Source organism: Aulostomus chinensis, chromosome 14 (assembly GCF_037954235.1).
Source record: "Aulostomus chinensis isolate RoL2024-O1b breed Wild chromosome 14, RoL_Achi_v1.0, whole genome shotgun sequence".
NCBI lineage: Eukaryota > Metazoa > Chordata > Actinopteri > Syngnathiformes > Aulostomidae > Aulostomus > Aulostomus chinensis.
In genome coordinates this window covers 7,911,891-7,927,913 of record NC_141333.1, presented here as the reverse complement: position 1 = coordinate 7,927,913, position 16,023 = coordinate 7,911,891, and the positions used below count along the sequence as shown (strand labels likewise).

General features: G+C 43.2%; 1 protein-coding gene across 1 annotated transcript; it reads left to right on the top strand.

The window, feature by feature from the left end:
• Nucleotides 1–6,494: 6,494 nt before the first annotated feature.
• Nucleotides 6,495–15,349, top strand: LOC147249604 (nuclear receptor subfamily 2 group F member 6-like). Its single transcript, XM_086223297.1, has 5 exons — nucleotides 6,495–8,348; nucleotides 9,051–9,145; nucleotides 13,138–13,472; nucleotides 13,723–13,969; nucleotides 14,130–15,349. The coding sequence occupies exons 1-5, from the start codon at nucleotides 8,080–8,082 to the stop codon at nucleotides 14,402–14,404; spliced, it is 1,221 nt and encodes a 406-aa protein (XP_086079423.1). The 5' UTR covers nucleotides 6,495–8,079; the 3' UTR covers nucleotides 14,405–15,349.
• Nucleotides 15,350–16,023: the final 674 nt, after the last annotated feature.

Below are 16,023 nucleotides of genomic sequence, written 5' to 3'. Positions count from 1 at the left end.
CCCACTCTGGGTCGGGGGGGAGGTCTTACCTCAGGTGGAGGAGTTTAAGTATCTCGGGGTCTTGTTCACGAGTGAGGGTAAGATGGAGCGGGAGATTGACAGGCGGATTGGGGCGGCATCCGCAGTCTTGCGGTTGCTAAACCAGTCTGTTGTGGAAAAGAGGGAGCTTAGCCAAAAGGCGAGGCTCTCGATTTACCGGTCAATCTACGTTCCAATCCTCACCTATGGTCATGAGCTTTGGGTAATGACCGAAAGAACAAGATCGCGAATACAAGCGGCCGAAATGAGTTTCCTCCTCAGGGTGGCTGGGCTCTCCCTTAGAGATAGGGTGAGAAGCTCAGTCATTCGGGAGGGACTCAGAGTAGAACCGCTGCTCCTCACTGTCGAGAGGAGCCAGTTGAGGTGGTTCGGGCATCTGGTGAGGATGCCTCCTGGGCGCCTCCCTCTGGAGGTTTTCCAGGCATGTCCAACTGGGAGGAGGCCTCGAGGCCGACCCAGGACAGGTAGGGATTATATCTCTCGGCTGGCCTGGGAACGCCTCGGGATCCTCCCGGAAGAGCTGGTTGAAGTGGCTGGGGAGAGGGCAGTCTGGGCTTCCTTGCTGAGGCTGCTGCCCCCGCGACCCGGACCCACCGGATGAAGCGGAGGTCGACGAAGACGAAGACGAAGACGAAGATCTAAATAAAATGTGATTGATTGACTGACTGATTGATTGATTGATTGACTCGTCCATGTGCAGTCTACTCCTTTAAGGGAGCAGGTATGTTAACAAACTACCACACATGGCGTCTATACCGGTTATGTAACTTTGAATCTACTGAGAAAATAAAACAAGGAAATTGTGAGCGAAACATCTGGGCTCAAGTGGTTGAGTCAAAGCAAAGCCAAAGCTTATTATTTCCACCTCAGTTTAACATGGGACAGAACTGCCCTGCAAATACAGCAAATGTAGTTGTATTGACTCCTCCACAATGAAGCTGATATCTTGTTCGCAGCCGCCTCTAGATAGCTGATTTGAATGACAACAACACACACACACCAAATGGGAACTTTCCCACCACCTCCAGCAGGTCCTGGGCGTGGAGGAGGGTGGATATTGATTGGACGCCGTGTGTTGCTCCGGAGTCACCACAGCAGATGTTTTTCTTTGGCAGGTTCCATCGCCGTGTTTATTTTAAATTGCTCCGTCATTCACTGGAGGTCAAAGGCCTGAGGATGGAGAGTGTTGTAAGAGGGGGAGAGCGAGAGTGAGGCAGAATGGAGAGAGAGGGAGAGAGGGAGAGAGAGGATGATTTTTCTCCTCTGGTCTGTAGGCCAAAGGGCAGAGGGGCTAATGAGGAAGGAACTGGGAGTCATGTGCTCTTGCTTGTTCACCCAGAATTACTCCTTTGAGTTAAAGTTTAACCCCAGTTATCAAATTCCTCTGCTCTTTAACTAACACAGTTAACACACTTCTGGGTTCATGTTCAGTACTCACACCTCCGTCGTCTCAAACTACAGTCGAACTCAGAGAAGGTCGTGAGAAGAGGAAAAGGTTGGACTATTTCCTAAATTATACCAGCATGTTCCATGTTAGTGCATGTGGCCACATTTTCTTCAGCAGATCAAACATAATATTTATGGCAACTTATTCAAAGTTCTTTACAGACTGAAAAAAACCAAAGCAACAGAGAATAAAGTGGACATGGAGACTAATATGGGACTAATGTGCACTGTGCAATAACAATAGAGCATATTGTTGTTGGTTGCTCAACATTATTATAAAAGAATAAATAAATACTTCCACAACTTCAAAAGATGTTTCCTGTTTGGTTTTTGGGACAAAAACCATGTTGCTAACTGGGATTTTTGGGTCCGTGCTTCAGACACTTTGAAGGCATTGTTGATGTTGAGTGCAGCAAATTGTCCTCATGTGAATCGCAGTTATGTCAGTTGACAGATGATGCGCTCTTCTTCTTCATCATATCATTTATTCACGCATGCATTCATGTTCACACCTCCATTTTGACCAGAGCAAATATAATAACTCGCCTCTTTTCTGTTCCGCTAAAGGGATTATAGAAGTGTAAGTGTGCATGTTTGAATCAGATTATAATCCAGCATGTTCCACAGGCTAAAGAACTGCAACCGGTAGAACCTGTACATACATATTACTGCGTATGTACATGTTGTGTGTGCGTGTGTGTGAGGACTTTCTGAGACACTTTCATGGGGTAATTACAGGTTAGTTAAAGAACATATTTTTGTAGGGGTTTTTTTTTTTTCCACAAGTTGCCAAATTTATCTTGTGATGCTCAAAGTATAACAAAGAAAAAATACATTTGAAAAACCCAACAGCAATTTCTCCTTTTTCACAAAAAGTATACAAAAGGACCGGTTTACACTGTATTGTGTGGTGGTGGTAAGTAATGTGTAAAAATGATGTGGCAGCACCACAGAAATACCAGCGTAAATCACTGGGGATCCTTTTTTCGCTGGCTACATACATTTCTCAAAAGTTTCACAACATCACAGCTTAAGCCACAATTTTTCCCTCCTGAAGTGAGTGTTTTTTTAGCCTAAACTGCGACGATACGACATTAAAAAAATAAATATTCTCCAACAGCTTCATATCCAGAAGCTGTTGTCAGTAAATCAAATAAAGTTCTCAAATTCTTCTCTACTAAAAATAAAAAGAAAAATGTTTACAACCACATTGCTATGTTGTCGGATCAGTAATATTTCTTGTGTCCACCGAGAAAAAAAAACAAAAGACTTGTGTCTCCATCAGGATCCTGCAGCGGTATTTGTGTTTCTGTTGTCATCGTCTCCATGGTGCTGGCTCAAAATTTTAACAGATGTCCTGCCACCACCGTGTAAGGTGATGTTAAGAAGTTGTGGTTGTTTTCATGGTCATATCATATAACTATGAGATTGGATTGCTCTCTCCACAGATCCCCGTCTGGTTACTCAAGAGATGAGCAGTTTCACAAACAAAATATTTTTCTTTCAACCGAACTCCCCCATCAATAATTTACATAAAGCTGCTATTTCAAATTAGGTGCTTTAAGCACCACAAAACAAATGTCATCCCGTTCCATTGTATTTGAAAGAAGTTAGACAGGAAAATATGTGTTTATTTGTCATTTTGAGGATGAACTTTAGGGCTAGAATTGGGGTTTGGCATTTGGTTGCGATGTTAAAGGTTATGGTCAGCCAATGTCATTATGCCAAGTTCTCACAAAGACGTCTGTGTGTTTGTAATGCTGGAGCAAGTAGGTAAAAAGGAAATGTAAGTGAAACTTAAGTATTACATCGCACGTATGCAGCATTCAGGTGAGAGTTTCTGCTACACTCAGATGGCAGTGGGTTCCTGACTGTGTTAAGAATGCTGAGACTCCACAACTTCACGCTGAGAACATGCAGCATTCCTGACCTGCAGTTCAAAGAGCAAAAAAACACTGTGCTGCACACTAACACTCCCAGACACATGCCACATATACATACTTATGGACAAGGGCACGTTTACATTCTGCAAAAAAGAAGGAGCACTTATGGTTACACTTCAGTGGTTGTTTGTTAGATCCTTCAGACAAAAAAACACAGCGCTCGGAACAAGACTGAACACTCTAATCTCGCATACCGAAGCGCGAGGAAAACATGTGAGGACATAAAGGTCAACGGTTCAACGAGAGTGTTGGTCCTCATCTAAACCGCACTCACTGCAGAAACACACTGCAGATTTTATATAGTGGAATATTGACAATGCCAAATTGTGTAGCTATTTGCGACAATTTGCCTGTCTCGAACAAAACAAGAGCATTTTTTTTATTGTCATTAGTTCACACAGGTGACAACAACAGAACAGTCGTTTTTTTGGTCCTATAACTCAAAATAAAGATGGCGGTACAGCACCACTTTAATCTTGTTTGTTTGCTGCATTTTCAAACCACCGAGGACACTGACTTTTTCAACCACTGTACTGGTTTTCTTATACTTTTTAAATACTTCTTTCTATTTCGTGGTACAGTTCGTCTTTGTCACTTTGAAAATATCTTTAAGTAAAATGAATCTCTTCGTTAAAAAAATAAAAAAACCCACGTTGTTACCCTGAACATGTTTCTCTACCGGTATTGTTTCGTTTTACAACTTTTATTTTTGGTGTTTAAAGTTGAGTCCATGAGTCGATATCAACACCACACTCAGTCCTCTGCTGATACACATTCACAAAGGCTTCGGAGAAAGCACTAGTACAACTTATAGCAGCTTAGCTTGGCCCCTGATAACCTCTTAACCAAACAAAAGGTCTATCCATGCACAATGAGTCTCGCTGAGACGGATATGGGTTAAAGTTACCTTATGTTCAAATTCAGATGCCTGTACTATTGTATGTTCAAGCTTTTTTTTTTTTTTTAACTCTTAACCTCCCGTAACATGAATGCATCCTCTGTGGCACCAAATGTTCGTCCATTAGGGGGAATTCTGGTATAAATGAAGGGATGAGCAAACTGTTTTTGGAAGCAGCAGTGAATTCCTCCTCTGTGGGGTTTTTGGCATTTGCGAGTTGTTATCAGAAACCTTGTTTGCAGGCTGTGATTGTTTATTTTGTCCTCCCCTTTTTCATGGAGACCTTCACATGACAATGCTGTTGGTATGAGGGACAAAGCAAGCCGGGAATTCCTCTGGAAAACTGCCAACTGCCAAGACGATGGATGAGTGACGCAGGATATTACGCTGAGGTTTGTAAAACAGAAGCTTTGAGTACATTCTGCAAAGCTTCTGTGTATACTGTGAATAATTTACACACTTTGAAGTTCTTATCACACTGTGAGTTCTGAAGGAAAAACAGCAACCCCACCTCCTTTGAATGGATTTCATCTGCTAATATTCAAGCATATAAAAGAAACTGTAGCAGCATCCTCATTGTGTTGTTTATTAGCATGAGGATGAAATGTTGGTGGTTTACCAGTAAAATGTTTATCTGAACTTACCAACCAAACATTCCCTGACTACATGTTCCATCCAACAAAGAGGGGGACTTTGCTGGGGAATACAGCGATATGTCTTTCGAGAAATGGAATGAAATTGATTTAGAATGTGCCTGCAAAGGAGCACAGAGAGTTAAAACAAAGTGGTCCCACTACAAAGCCCTGAGGCACTCCAAAATTTAGGAGTTAAGGCCACCCACAGAAACACAAAAATTCTGTTTCGTCAAGTAAATCTGCTCACAGCTTCAGAAGCCTGATTAACACAGAGTTGAACATTTTTACGGTAACATTTTGAGACAACTTGTTTCTGGTGTAAAAAAAAAAATAAAAGAAACAAAAAGATACAAAAAAAAACCCCCTCAAACGCAATTTCCATTCAAAATGTATCTGGAAAAACACTATAGTGTATAAAAATGATTCATGGGATACGGACTTGGAAGACATGACATTATATAAAGACTTCTGTGGCTATGGAGGAGCCTCTCTGAAGCCTGAGGAAACCATCCTGTGATGATGTCATCTGAGTCAGAGCAACTTAATCACCTGGCAACAACATCAGTGTGGTTCAGTGAAAACTTGGATTACAGTCAATGCTGATATATTTTCCATATCTGATGATGGACAGTAATAGAAACTGTTTAAAGACACTTTTATAAAATATTTGATTGGATAAAGCATGTGTCTGTCACGGGACATCAACAAACTGACTCAGAAGCCGGGCCCTGTCAGTAAAAGAGCCATTTGTTCCTCTTTGAACGATAAAATACTCTCCATTTCTGATATCTGGGATGCAAACACTGATCTCCTTCATTCATAGCGATGTCAAATTGATATAAATCCTAAAGTATAGAATAATTCAGTGGAATGCGCAGAGATTCTGGTTTGAAAATAAGAGTCAGGACACTGTAACCTTTGCAAAGTCCAAAACTAGGAACCTTTGCGTTAACAATTTGTAACTTTTTAGACCCGTCTCTTGCAAATAAGCAACTTTATGGAAGCACAATAGAAAATGATCCTTGTAAAAATTGTGCATGTAAGAGCACAACCAGAGCAGGATCAGTTTACCAAGAGCCCTCACATCCATCGCACAGGCCCGTGTGTGCAGAAGGTGTGAAAAGGAGCCAGCGTCGTATCATATAACCTTTACACAAGTTGCTCTACAACAACAGGCCCTCCCTGTTATTATTGGGTCAACAAAGTCGGAGGAAGTCTTTAGGATTAGAGTGGAGTGGAGAACATGAGTGTGAGTGCCATGCGCTTGGTGTGTCGACCCCAGGCCCCCCTCTTTGTCTTGTGGCAGTGTTGGGGTTAACTCCTCCTGCTCCCTGGATGGCCCAGGGGTCAGGGGGGAAACAGGCAGCCAGTCAGGCATTCTTTCTATATGTGTGTGTGTGTGTGTGTACGTGCGTGCGTGTCTGTGTGTGTATGTGTGTGCGGCTGTAGCCCACTCAGTGCTCTTTGACTCGGATGGCCTTATAAGGCATCCGGCGCCATGGCAACCGCAGGGCTTGAATAGCAGTGTCAAATCCCTCAGCACACAGACACACGCTTGCTCTCCCTAAAGGAGGGAGTGAAGCAGAGAGACAGGAGCAGGAGAGGAGGCTATCTCTGGGCTGCTCTCCACCGCAGTGTCTGGCTTATACTGAAGCTCTGTGACCGTGTTTTTCCTGCTTGTTTGCCTAATTTATTCCTACTGGGGCCGGCCAGGAGAAAAGAAGGCAGAGGGAGAGAAAAAAAAAAGGACGGGGAGACGAGTGCAACAGTACACCCTGACTCGCTGACAGGGAATGCAGCAAGGTTCTGGCCTCTGGTTGTTACTGCTGGATGGACAAGCACTGACAAAACAAGTGAAGGAAAAGAAACTTTTCAGAGAGGAGGCACAGACTGTTCTTAGTTCTGCTTTTGCTGGTGTGTGTTTTTACTGTGACATTTGAGCCTTTGAGCTGAAGGAACCACAAGACAACATCAGTCAACCACAGATGTCAGACCAGGACGACTTCTTTAATGAACTTTGTTGCTGCAGAAACCACAGAGGCATTTTCTAGGAGTGAAAGGAGTGTGATGTCTTTCTCCTCTCTTTCTCTCCTGTTTTAATTTAAAGCCAGGAGCCAGTTTCAACATTCTTTGGATGTTTTGATCACTTTTAGGACACAGATTTTCTATAAAATTGAAGGCTGGAATTCATTCTGTGGGTCATCTCTGCTCAGAAACAGGCAGACGGAACAAAACTCTACAAAGTCTGCATTTGAGAAGATCATTCGTAGGGAAAGATTTGACCAATTTTTTCCTCTTCATCACTGTCACCTCCACTTCTGTAACAACAAGTCAAGAGTGCGTCTGGACTAGAACTGCTTCAGATCAGCAGATAACACCTCAGCACGCCAGGAACTGGTTGGACTAGTTTATAAGTTGGAAGAAGAGGGCAGGGTAGTTTAACCCTGCCTGAAGGAGAGCTGTGTTTTATTTTCCTCCCACTTGTCCGTTTGGGAGAAAGCAGTGCACCAAGAGAGGCAAGAGAGAAAGTCCGAGCTGCTTTTTCATTTGGAGAGCCACTGTTTTGTTCCTCGTCATTATGCTTAGGGATAAGTGAGGTGTTTTTTTTCTTATATCCTGCTTTCATAGGGGAGACTGAGAGAGAAAGTGTGTGTGTGAAAGAGAGCGAGAGAGAGAGAGAGAGAGACAAAGTGTAATTTATTGTTTCCTGTGAAAGAGCAGGCTGCACCCTTTTTCTCCGGCCTGAACTCTGAACCTCTTGATGTGTGTCTGAAGTTTTCTCAGACCTCGGGAACTATTGATTTGAGGTCAGGGCAGAAAACACAAGGGTGAAAGACAGGAACAGAGGGAGCGGAGAGATTAAAGGAGGGAGAGAAACTCGCACCGAGGAGGATCACCAGGTCAATCCAAACAGACGTTAAGGGGAGAAAGGTCAACACCGGGAGTCTGAGACAGCTTTTCATCACACTTTTAGATCTTTTTGGACAAACTGCGCCCAGACTATCAATCTGGAGTCACTGTATTTGAGTCTGGAAGCAATTTCTAGACCTTGAGGGTAGTAGAAAGCTGGGGCGGGCCTGTGTATGATCCACTCTCACGGCGGCGTGTCTAAGAGAATATGGCCATGGTGAGCGGGGGATGGGGGAACCCCAACGGGGACACTAATGGACTGGGGGAGAAGGCTTACCTGAGGAGGGAGGAAGAGGATGGCTCACCCCAGGCCGGAAGCAGCGATGTGGACGTAGGGGATGAGGACAAGGCCTGCGTGGTGGACTGTGTGGTGTGCGGTGACAAGTCTAGCGGGAAGCATTATGGCGTGTTCACCTGTGAAGGCTGCAAAAGCTTCTTCAAACGGAGCATCAGACGAAACCTAAGCTACTCCTGCAGGTAGGGGGAAGAATCGTGTCTTATTTGGTCTGACCAAAAAAAAATAAACAGTTAATTTTGTCTTTTCTATAAATGGTATACACAGGCTCTCCTTTGCGGTTTGTAAGAGTGAGAAAGCACAAGTGTGTGTGTTGCTGTTGACATTCACGAGGAGACAACAGAGTAGTCAATATCTCACTCCTGAATGAAATGTTCCAACCTTGGATAAGTCTCACAAACAGCCCTGGAAAAAAAAATAACATGAATGCCCTGAAGGTCAGTCATATGAGGATGGATTGCCACAAAAGGTCAACATTCCCATTATTCTCCGCCACAGGAACACATAGCGTTGCAATTCAATTCTTTGCTCTTGCCCTGGGAGCTCTCCGCAATGGAATATAGTTATTTCTTCCCCCATAATAATGCACTAACCTTGAATGGAATGTGTCTTTTTAATCACATTGTGACATCCAGGGCAGAAAAGAGCTCTCTCTGAGACGTGAGAAGACCGAGTTGGGCTGTAAAAGGCGGCACAAGGGCGTGTAGGGCTGATGATTTACAAAGGTCACAGCCTTGATAGCTTTTCAGCTACGCGGGCTCACACTTTTCACTCATCATAAGGGTCAGCGAGGGGGCGGGGACGGGGGGGGAGGACGGGGGGACTGACTTTATGCTTGAGTGTCTTTCATAAAATATTTTTTACTTTTTTGTTTCCTATCACAGATCAAATCGAGAATGCCAAATAGACCAGCATCACCGCAACCAGTGCCAATACTGTCGTCTGAAGAAATGTTTCCGTGTCGGAATGCGCAAAGAAGGTAACAAAGCTTGAATCTGGTTTTGGGGGTTTGGGTTTTTTGTTGTTGTTGTTGTTTTTTTTTTGAGTTTGCAGAAACATAACAGATTCTTCACGATTATTACCAATATGTTAAAGGAATAAACACATGTCTGAGAATGAGAACTCACAGAACGATGCAACGAAGACGCAGCACAACCATCAAAATCCACTCGACGGTCACAGTAAAGAGAACGATCGAATCCCTGTATGTGAGAGACGGTCGGCCATCTTGGACAGCTCTGTCCTGTTCCTGTTCGGTGTCCAAATCTTAGAACTGAATCTTACTTTACAAGGTAGATTGGAGACCGACTAAGCTTGTGAACATTTACAAAAAAAAACAAACAACTAATATACAGTTAATTATGTATATAGAAGAATAAGGCTTTTGTTTTGAGGACAGGACGTAAAACAGAGACAGTGTGATGTGGTACAAAAACAACATTCTTCTACTTTAGCCTCTTGTGCTAAGTGGCAGCTACAGTACCACACATAAAGCTAACCGGACATTACAGTCCTGATGAAGGGAGGATTTGTGACAGGGTTGCTGCCATCTTTAATAAATGAGCCACAGACTGTAGCATTACAAAGGTTACTAGACACATCTGAACCCACTTCATTGTCCCCTCGAACGCTGCCTTGCTGAATCAGGGAATTATTGCTAGTGGCGCCGTCACGTCATCTTGACAGTTGTTTTGGTCATTTTACATATTTTCTGTGAGATTTCCTTGTCTCGGCTCTGTGGGGCGTTATGAATCTTTCAGCTCTTTGTTTTGGGGCCCACAGCGTCACCGTTGTAGTTCAGTCTAACAGCTCTCAACTGTGCTGTTGCCAACAACAACAGGCAGCTGTTTTCAGCAACGACAAACAGGCCGTAAAGTTAGCTGGTGGACAAGGTTGAGCATGTAGCTGCTTAAGATTCAGATCGGTCCTCACTGGGAAGAGAAAAAAAAAAATCCCCATTTTATTTCATTTCTGCCAACGGACTGCCCCTTGAATTCTACACACTGTTTCTTTAAACGTATTTCTGTGCAGAATGGCCACGTCCTTTGCTGAGCCACTGGATTCTTATTTCCGATGTTCTAACAAAGGCATAATGTGGTAGAGGTGGTCGAGTTCATTGAAATACTTAACATGCTGTTGGTCTGTTAAGGCTTTAATATGCACAGTATTTTATAAGCAGCGCCTACAGTTACGGATGGGAATCATTAAGAATTTTTTCGTTACGCTGACTTTGATAGCTGTCCCTGAATAATACTTTTTTTCCCAATAGTGATTAAAATCTATTTTTAACAAATGGAAAATTACATTACTCATTACATTAAGAATATTTGGTTTAGTTTTCACTACCTTTGCTTCTTCAAACACCTATAAAAGATTTATAACAAGAACATTTTACAGACGTGTTGTCTGTGCCAACTCTTTATTTCTGTGTTTCACCACATCGGAAATTTCCACTTGAAGAAGCTTTACAATATAAAGAATAAACTACAGGCATAAAGGTACTCTTGAGATACTTCTTTCAATACTAAACAGAGGCAATTCGCTCGATGTCATAAAAGTGTTGATGTTCAATTCCCAGCTCTACAGACTGTAAGGTTCCAATTTAGAATCTTAATTTGCAAAGTTACAAGCATCCTCAGGTGCCATTTGGGAAGAGAGACAACATTTTGAACTGACATGCTGTAACAAACTAGAAAAGTAGAACAAAATCATAAAACAGAAGTATAAATCACCTCCCAAAAATGCACTTGAGTATGCTCGCTTTAATGTGTTTAGGTACTTTCCAACACCGCACTTTTCTTTCCTTTACCAGCCAACAAACAGGAGCAAAGACACCGAAGGGAAGCAATCTCACACAAGCACTAATACTCTGAAACACACATGCAGTAGATATTGTCAGAAAAAATGGGTGTGAAAATGACGCCAGTGACATTTGCCAGCGAGTCAAACACAATATTGACACTGTCAACTTAAGTGTGTTAAGTTGCAGCTGTTGAGCCTCAGGGACGAAGGGGCAACGGAAGGCAACTGGGATGCTTTGCATGACAGAAAATATCCCTAGTTCTCATCTTCAACTAACCATGGTGATTATACCCTAAAACCAATTAATCACAGCCATTTTTTTTTTCCACGGTAGTGTCATCAAACTACCATTCCATGTCCCTTTAACTTGAATTTTTGCAGTCCTGCCCTCGTTTTCAAAACGAGTTCAGTGTTAGAATCCGTTTAAAGGAACATCTGTAATGGTATTCTAGTGGCCTGAGCCTCACCCCACTAGTATGTCAGTCTTTGTCAGTGGACACCACAAGCCCTCCCATATGTAAGAGGTTGCAGTGTCCCAGAGATTATATTGGGCCTGGTTATTAATGAACCATGCTGACTGACGCTGTGACGTAAGTTGCTCTGTTTCCACATTACGTGGAAATGCCTATTTCACCTTTAACCCAGAGACAGAAGAGGCCCCTCAGACTCTGGTAATGTCAGGTTCTAGTTCTGGAAAATCAACTGAAATGATTGAAATTTAAAAACTGTCATCATCAATAATGAATTATTTAGGCAGGTAGTAGATTTAATCACTCATATGAAGAGAAGCAAGGTTAATGTACCTTTTTCAGTGGGGTAATAAAATGTAAGAGAGTCAGAGAGAGAGAACAGTAAAATCATATATACCCTTGCGGCAGAATAAAGACCCAGAAAACAACACCTACGGATTGTGACAAATGAAAGAAAAGAAAAACACCATGAAGTGTCTCAGTCAGGCCACTGCAAGCCGCCTGAACAGCTCTGAGTGACATCTGATGACTGCGAAGGTCGTACGAGATATCAGATCATTTACATGCTCATAAAACCGTGCGGTGACCCCTGGTGCCCTGAAGAGACCCCTTCCGTCAGGATAGAAATGATTCGTGGTAGGATAAGAGCGATTACTCAGAACAACCTTGTAAAAGCAGGCCCCAACCATGCCAACGGAATACTTCCCACCGCAGCAGAAGAGACACTGGACACCTGTCTAAAGTGGTAAAGAATTCAGGCCCGTATGGTTCGCCACATCACACACGCACTCGCCCATGAGATTCAGCGAAGGGTGACTCATCTGACCTTGGCCATCCTGCACAGACACGCTCAGCCATCTGAGGAGGAGCTGCTCCACTGTCCTTCCTCAGATATTCATCAACTACAAGTTCTGACCCTATTTACTGAGGTTTTTACCATAATTTAAATGCACAAACCCTTTATTGGCTGTACAACGCCTGTTAGATGGGCATATTTGGGACTGAAGCTCATGCCATCTGTGCCCTGAATATAAATTCTAATACAAAGTCATAGATGAACTGGGATTGTTGTCAGTTTTTGTTTTGAATGCGAATTGCAAAATGTAACTTGCTTAATTTTATCATGCCGTACACGTGTATGGAACGAAGCATCTGCATTGTTAATTTTTCTCCAATCCTTCATTTACGTCTGTTCCTTCAGGCTAAGGCTGCCCAATCTTATAAATGTGTTTTTCTATGATAGAAACACTTAAAAACCTTACAGTGGCTGACAGAAGAGGCTTATGTCATCTTTCATTTGAGAATATTAGACCACAGGTTAACCAGGAAAAGTCAAAGCTTAAAATTCTCTTTTTTTTTCTTCTCCAAATACTGTTGCCAAAGAACCAAAACAGAATTCCCAAGCTGCAGGCCAACATTTCAATAAACACAGGATGTAGATCTTGTAAGAGGTGATGTCACAATAATCCAACCGATAATGGAAAGTGGGGTTTTTCCAATATCTCTTAATTTGAAGACTCAGACTCTGAGAGTGCTGATATTTTTATTCATTGAACATTTCTTGAGTGCACTGAATCTTCCTTAGTCACTAAAGTCCTGATTCCGACGCTGTCCTCTCATCTCTGAGGTTCCAGACAGTCGAAAGGCTTTCAGACTCTAATTCTCCCTCTCTGGTGTCTCTTTCTCTTTGTCCCTGCAGCAGTCCAGCGGGGTCGGATCCCTCCGTCTCACTCAGGTATCAGTCCTAACTCCTTGGCAGGTGGGGGCGGAGGTGCAGGTCCGGGTCATATGGGGGCGGACTACTTCAATGGGCAGCCAGTGTCGGAGCTAATCTCCCAGCTCCTTCGGGCGGAGCCGTACCCCAGCAGCCGGTACGGGACTCCATATAGCCAGGCACAGATGCAGGCGTCTGCGAGCGGAGCGTCCGTCATGGGCATAGACAGCATCTGTGAGCTGGCCGCCCGGCTGCTCTTCAGCACCATCGAGTGGGCCAGAAACATCCCATACTTTCCAGAGCTGCCAGTCTCAGAGCAGGTTGGTAAAGAGTTTGTAATGAGAGCAAGCAATGCCTGTCTTAACATGAAATCAACACCACCAACAAATTGAAATGAAAGGCTTCAGTATAAAATTTACTACTACAAAAAATTTCCTCAGCAAGCTGAACATTCACCTGTTATTTAAAAAAAAAGGATTTAGAAACGACAGCAAAATCCATAACCTGACAAACGAAATAGTTTTGCCAAAAATTTGACACCGGTTCTTAATTTCTACCTGAATATGCTAGGTGGCGCTGCTGAGGCTGAGCTGGAGTGAACTTTTCATCCTGAACGCTGCCCAGTCAGCCTTACCTCTCCACATGGCCCCTCTGCTGGCAGCCGCCGGCTTCCACTCATCGCCCATGTCTGCTGAACGCGTCGTGTCCTTCATGGACCAAGTCCGAGTTTTCCAGGACCAAGTGGACAAACTCAACAGGTTGCAAGTGGACTCAGCCGAGTACAGCTGCCTCAAAGCCATCGCGCTATTTTCCCCGGGTAAGTCGGTCCGTTTCTCAGCAGGGTATCTGAGTGATGACCGATTTCACTGCCCCCAAGTGGTCCAAAAATGCAGGTGTAAATTTTAAGAGACTGAAAGCAGAGTTGGTTTCCAAGTGTTTTTTCCAAACAGTCACACATTCCGTCTCTTCACTCACAGATGCTTGTGGTCTGACTGATCCGGCACACGTGGAGTCCCTGCAGGAAAAGGCTCAGGTCGCCCTGACGGAGTACGAGAGGTTGCAATACCCCAACCAACCTCAGCGCTTCGGCCGTTTGCTGCTGCGCCTCCCGGCACTGCGCGCCGTGCCAGCTAACCTCATCTCCCAGCTCTTCTTCATGCGGCTGGTGGGAAAGACGCCCATCGAGACGCTGATCCGAGACATGCAGTTATCAGGGAGCTCCATCAGCTGGCCCTACGCACCAGGACAGTGAACGCCGCAGGGAGACGCACTGAGATCAGATTAGGAGGATACAGAGCAACAAATACAAGCTGAATTTTACGATTAGAAACTGTTTGTCTTTTTCATTATTATTATTTTTTTATATAAATTTTAAGGTCAGTTTTCCCACTTTTGTTATGTTAAGTTTGGTGGAAGTTACACCAAAACTGCTGTCAGAGAATCAAAAGGTTTGATTGTCTCCATATAGATCTGCACACACACACTGACGTACATACAGTTTATATGTGGGTGTGTTTGCGGCACTTATTAGTTTTGCTCTGAACTCCATCTGATTTCTCTCTGTCTCATTCCGGACGAGAACAAGGCTTTAATTGAAGACTCTAACATGAGGCCATGAGGCCGTACTACCTCCTCCCATATCTCCCATTATGTGACCCAGTTTGAACTCTGCCTCTGTGTGTACATGCGCGCATTCGTGTGTGTTCTCTCTGCTTTAACTTTGTATCCAAGCAAAGCCAAACCAAACAGTGTACAGACCGCCAGCCTTCACAGCATCCACAACAGAGACACGCCGTGCTGATACTGTCAGTGCGCGTTAACACCAGTTATCACTTTGCACGCCAGATTCATGACAATGAGACTCATCCAAAAAATGTTGATACACTAATTTGTTCTTACAAACTGCAGGATTTATTTAACCCTCAGTTTAGTCTTGTCGACAGGGAGCAAAGCCTGGCCAGGCTTCTTTTTTTTTTTTTTTTACACTTCATGTAAATCCCCCAGACAGATTTATACATGAGGAATGCCAAGGCCATTAGGCTTAGCTTCCTGCCTGCGAGACTAAATTGAGGGGTAAGCAAATCCAGTGTCATGTAAGAACACATTTATTTATGGGAACATTTCACATTGTACATCATACATCATCATATTGTATGGTATATACTGCAAAAAATATCTTGCCAACTCCTTTTTTTTTTTTTTTAAATCTCTAGTCCAAAAAGTTTGTAACAATTCTAATTATTTCAGGAAATCAAAAAAATGGCAGATTAACAAATTACAAGTAAAACTTTTTTTTTTTTTAAATCTTAAAAATAATATGTAGAATAATCTGTCAGCGCTGTAAAGAAGGTACTTGTCAGAATTACTTGAAATACTATCTTTGCCAGTTTATCAAGATGCAACTTGCTGGGTGATTCTGTCTCATATTCAGTTTAAGGAAACTGAAATGTTCCTCTGAGGTAAAAAGTCCTACTTTCAACACGCGCAGTGGCTTCAGAGAGGATATTAAACAACGTCGAATACACTGAGGTCAAAGGCTGTACAGGTGTTCAAGCAGAGAGAAGATGGAGGTGTCAAGCCTCTAAAATCACACTCAGGCTCCTCAGACGGTCACGTCCTTGTCCAACATTATTACCTCGTGTTTTATACGTCAAAGATTGTACAGTGAACCATTCATGTGCTGAAGATGAAAGGGATCAGTAATATTCTTATCAATAAAGACCATCTGGCCAAAGACTATTTGAAACTGGTTTGTAACGTAACAGGGAGCCCAAAGTTTGACAGATCCCACATGAAGGCTTGAACTCTCTGTTCTGATGTATCTGCTGTTTTGTCGTTTAGATCGTCTCACGTTTGTGGTTCCCTTTGTAA

Bases quoted from the DNA above. Each gene is read 5' to 3' on its own strand.
- LOC147249604 (XM_086223297.1), top strand. From the start codon at position 8,080: ATGGCCATGGTGAGCGGGGGATGGGGGAACCCCAACGGGGACACTAAT. The intron at 8,349-9,050 runs GTAGGGGGAAGA...TTCCTATCACAG, and splicing joins AACCTAAGCTACTCCTGCAG to ATCAAATCGAGAATGCCAAA. The intron at 13,473-13,722 runs GTTGGTAAAGAG...TGAATATGCTAG, and splicing joins AGCTGCCAGTCTCAGAGCAG to GTGGCGCTGCTGAGGCTGAG.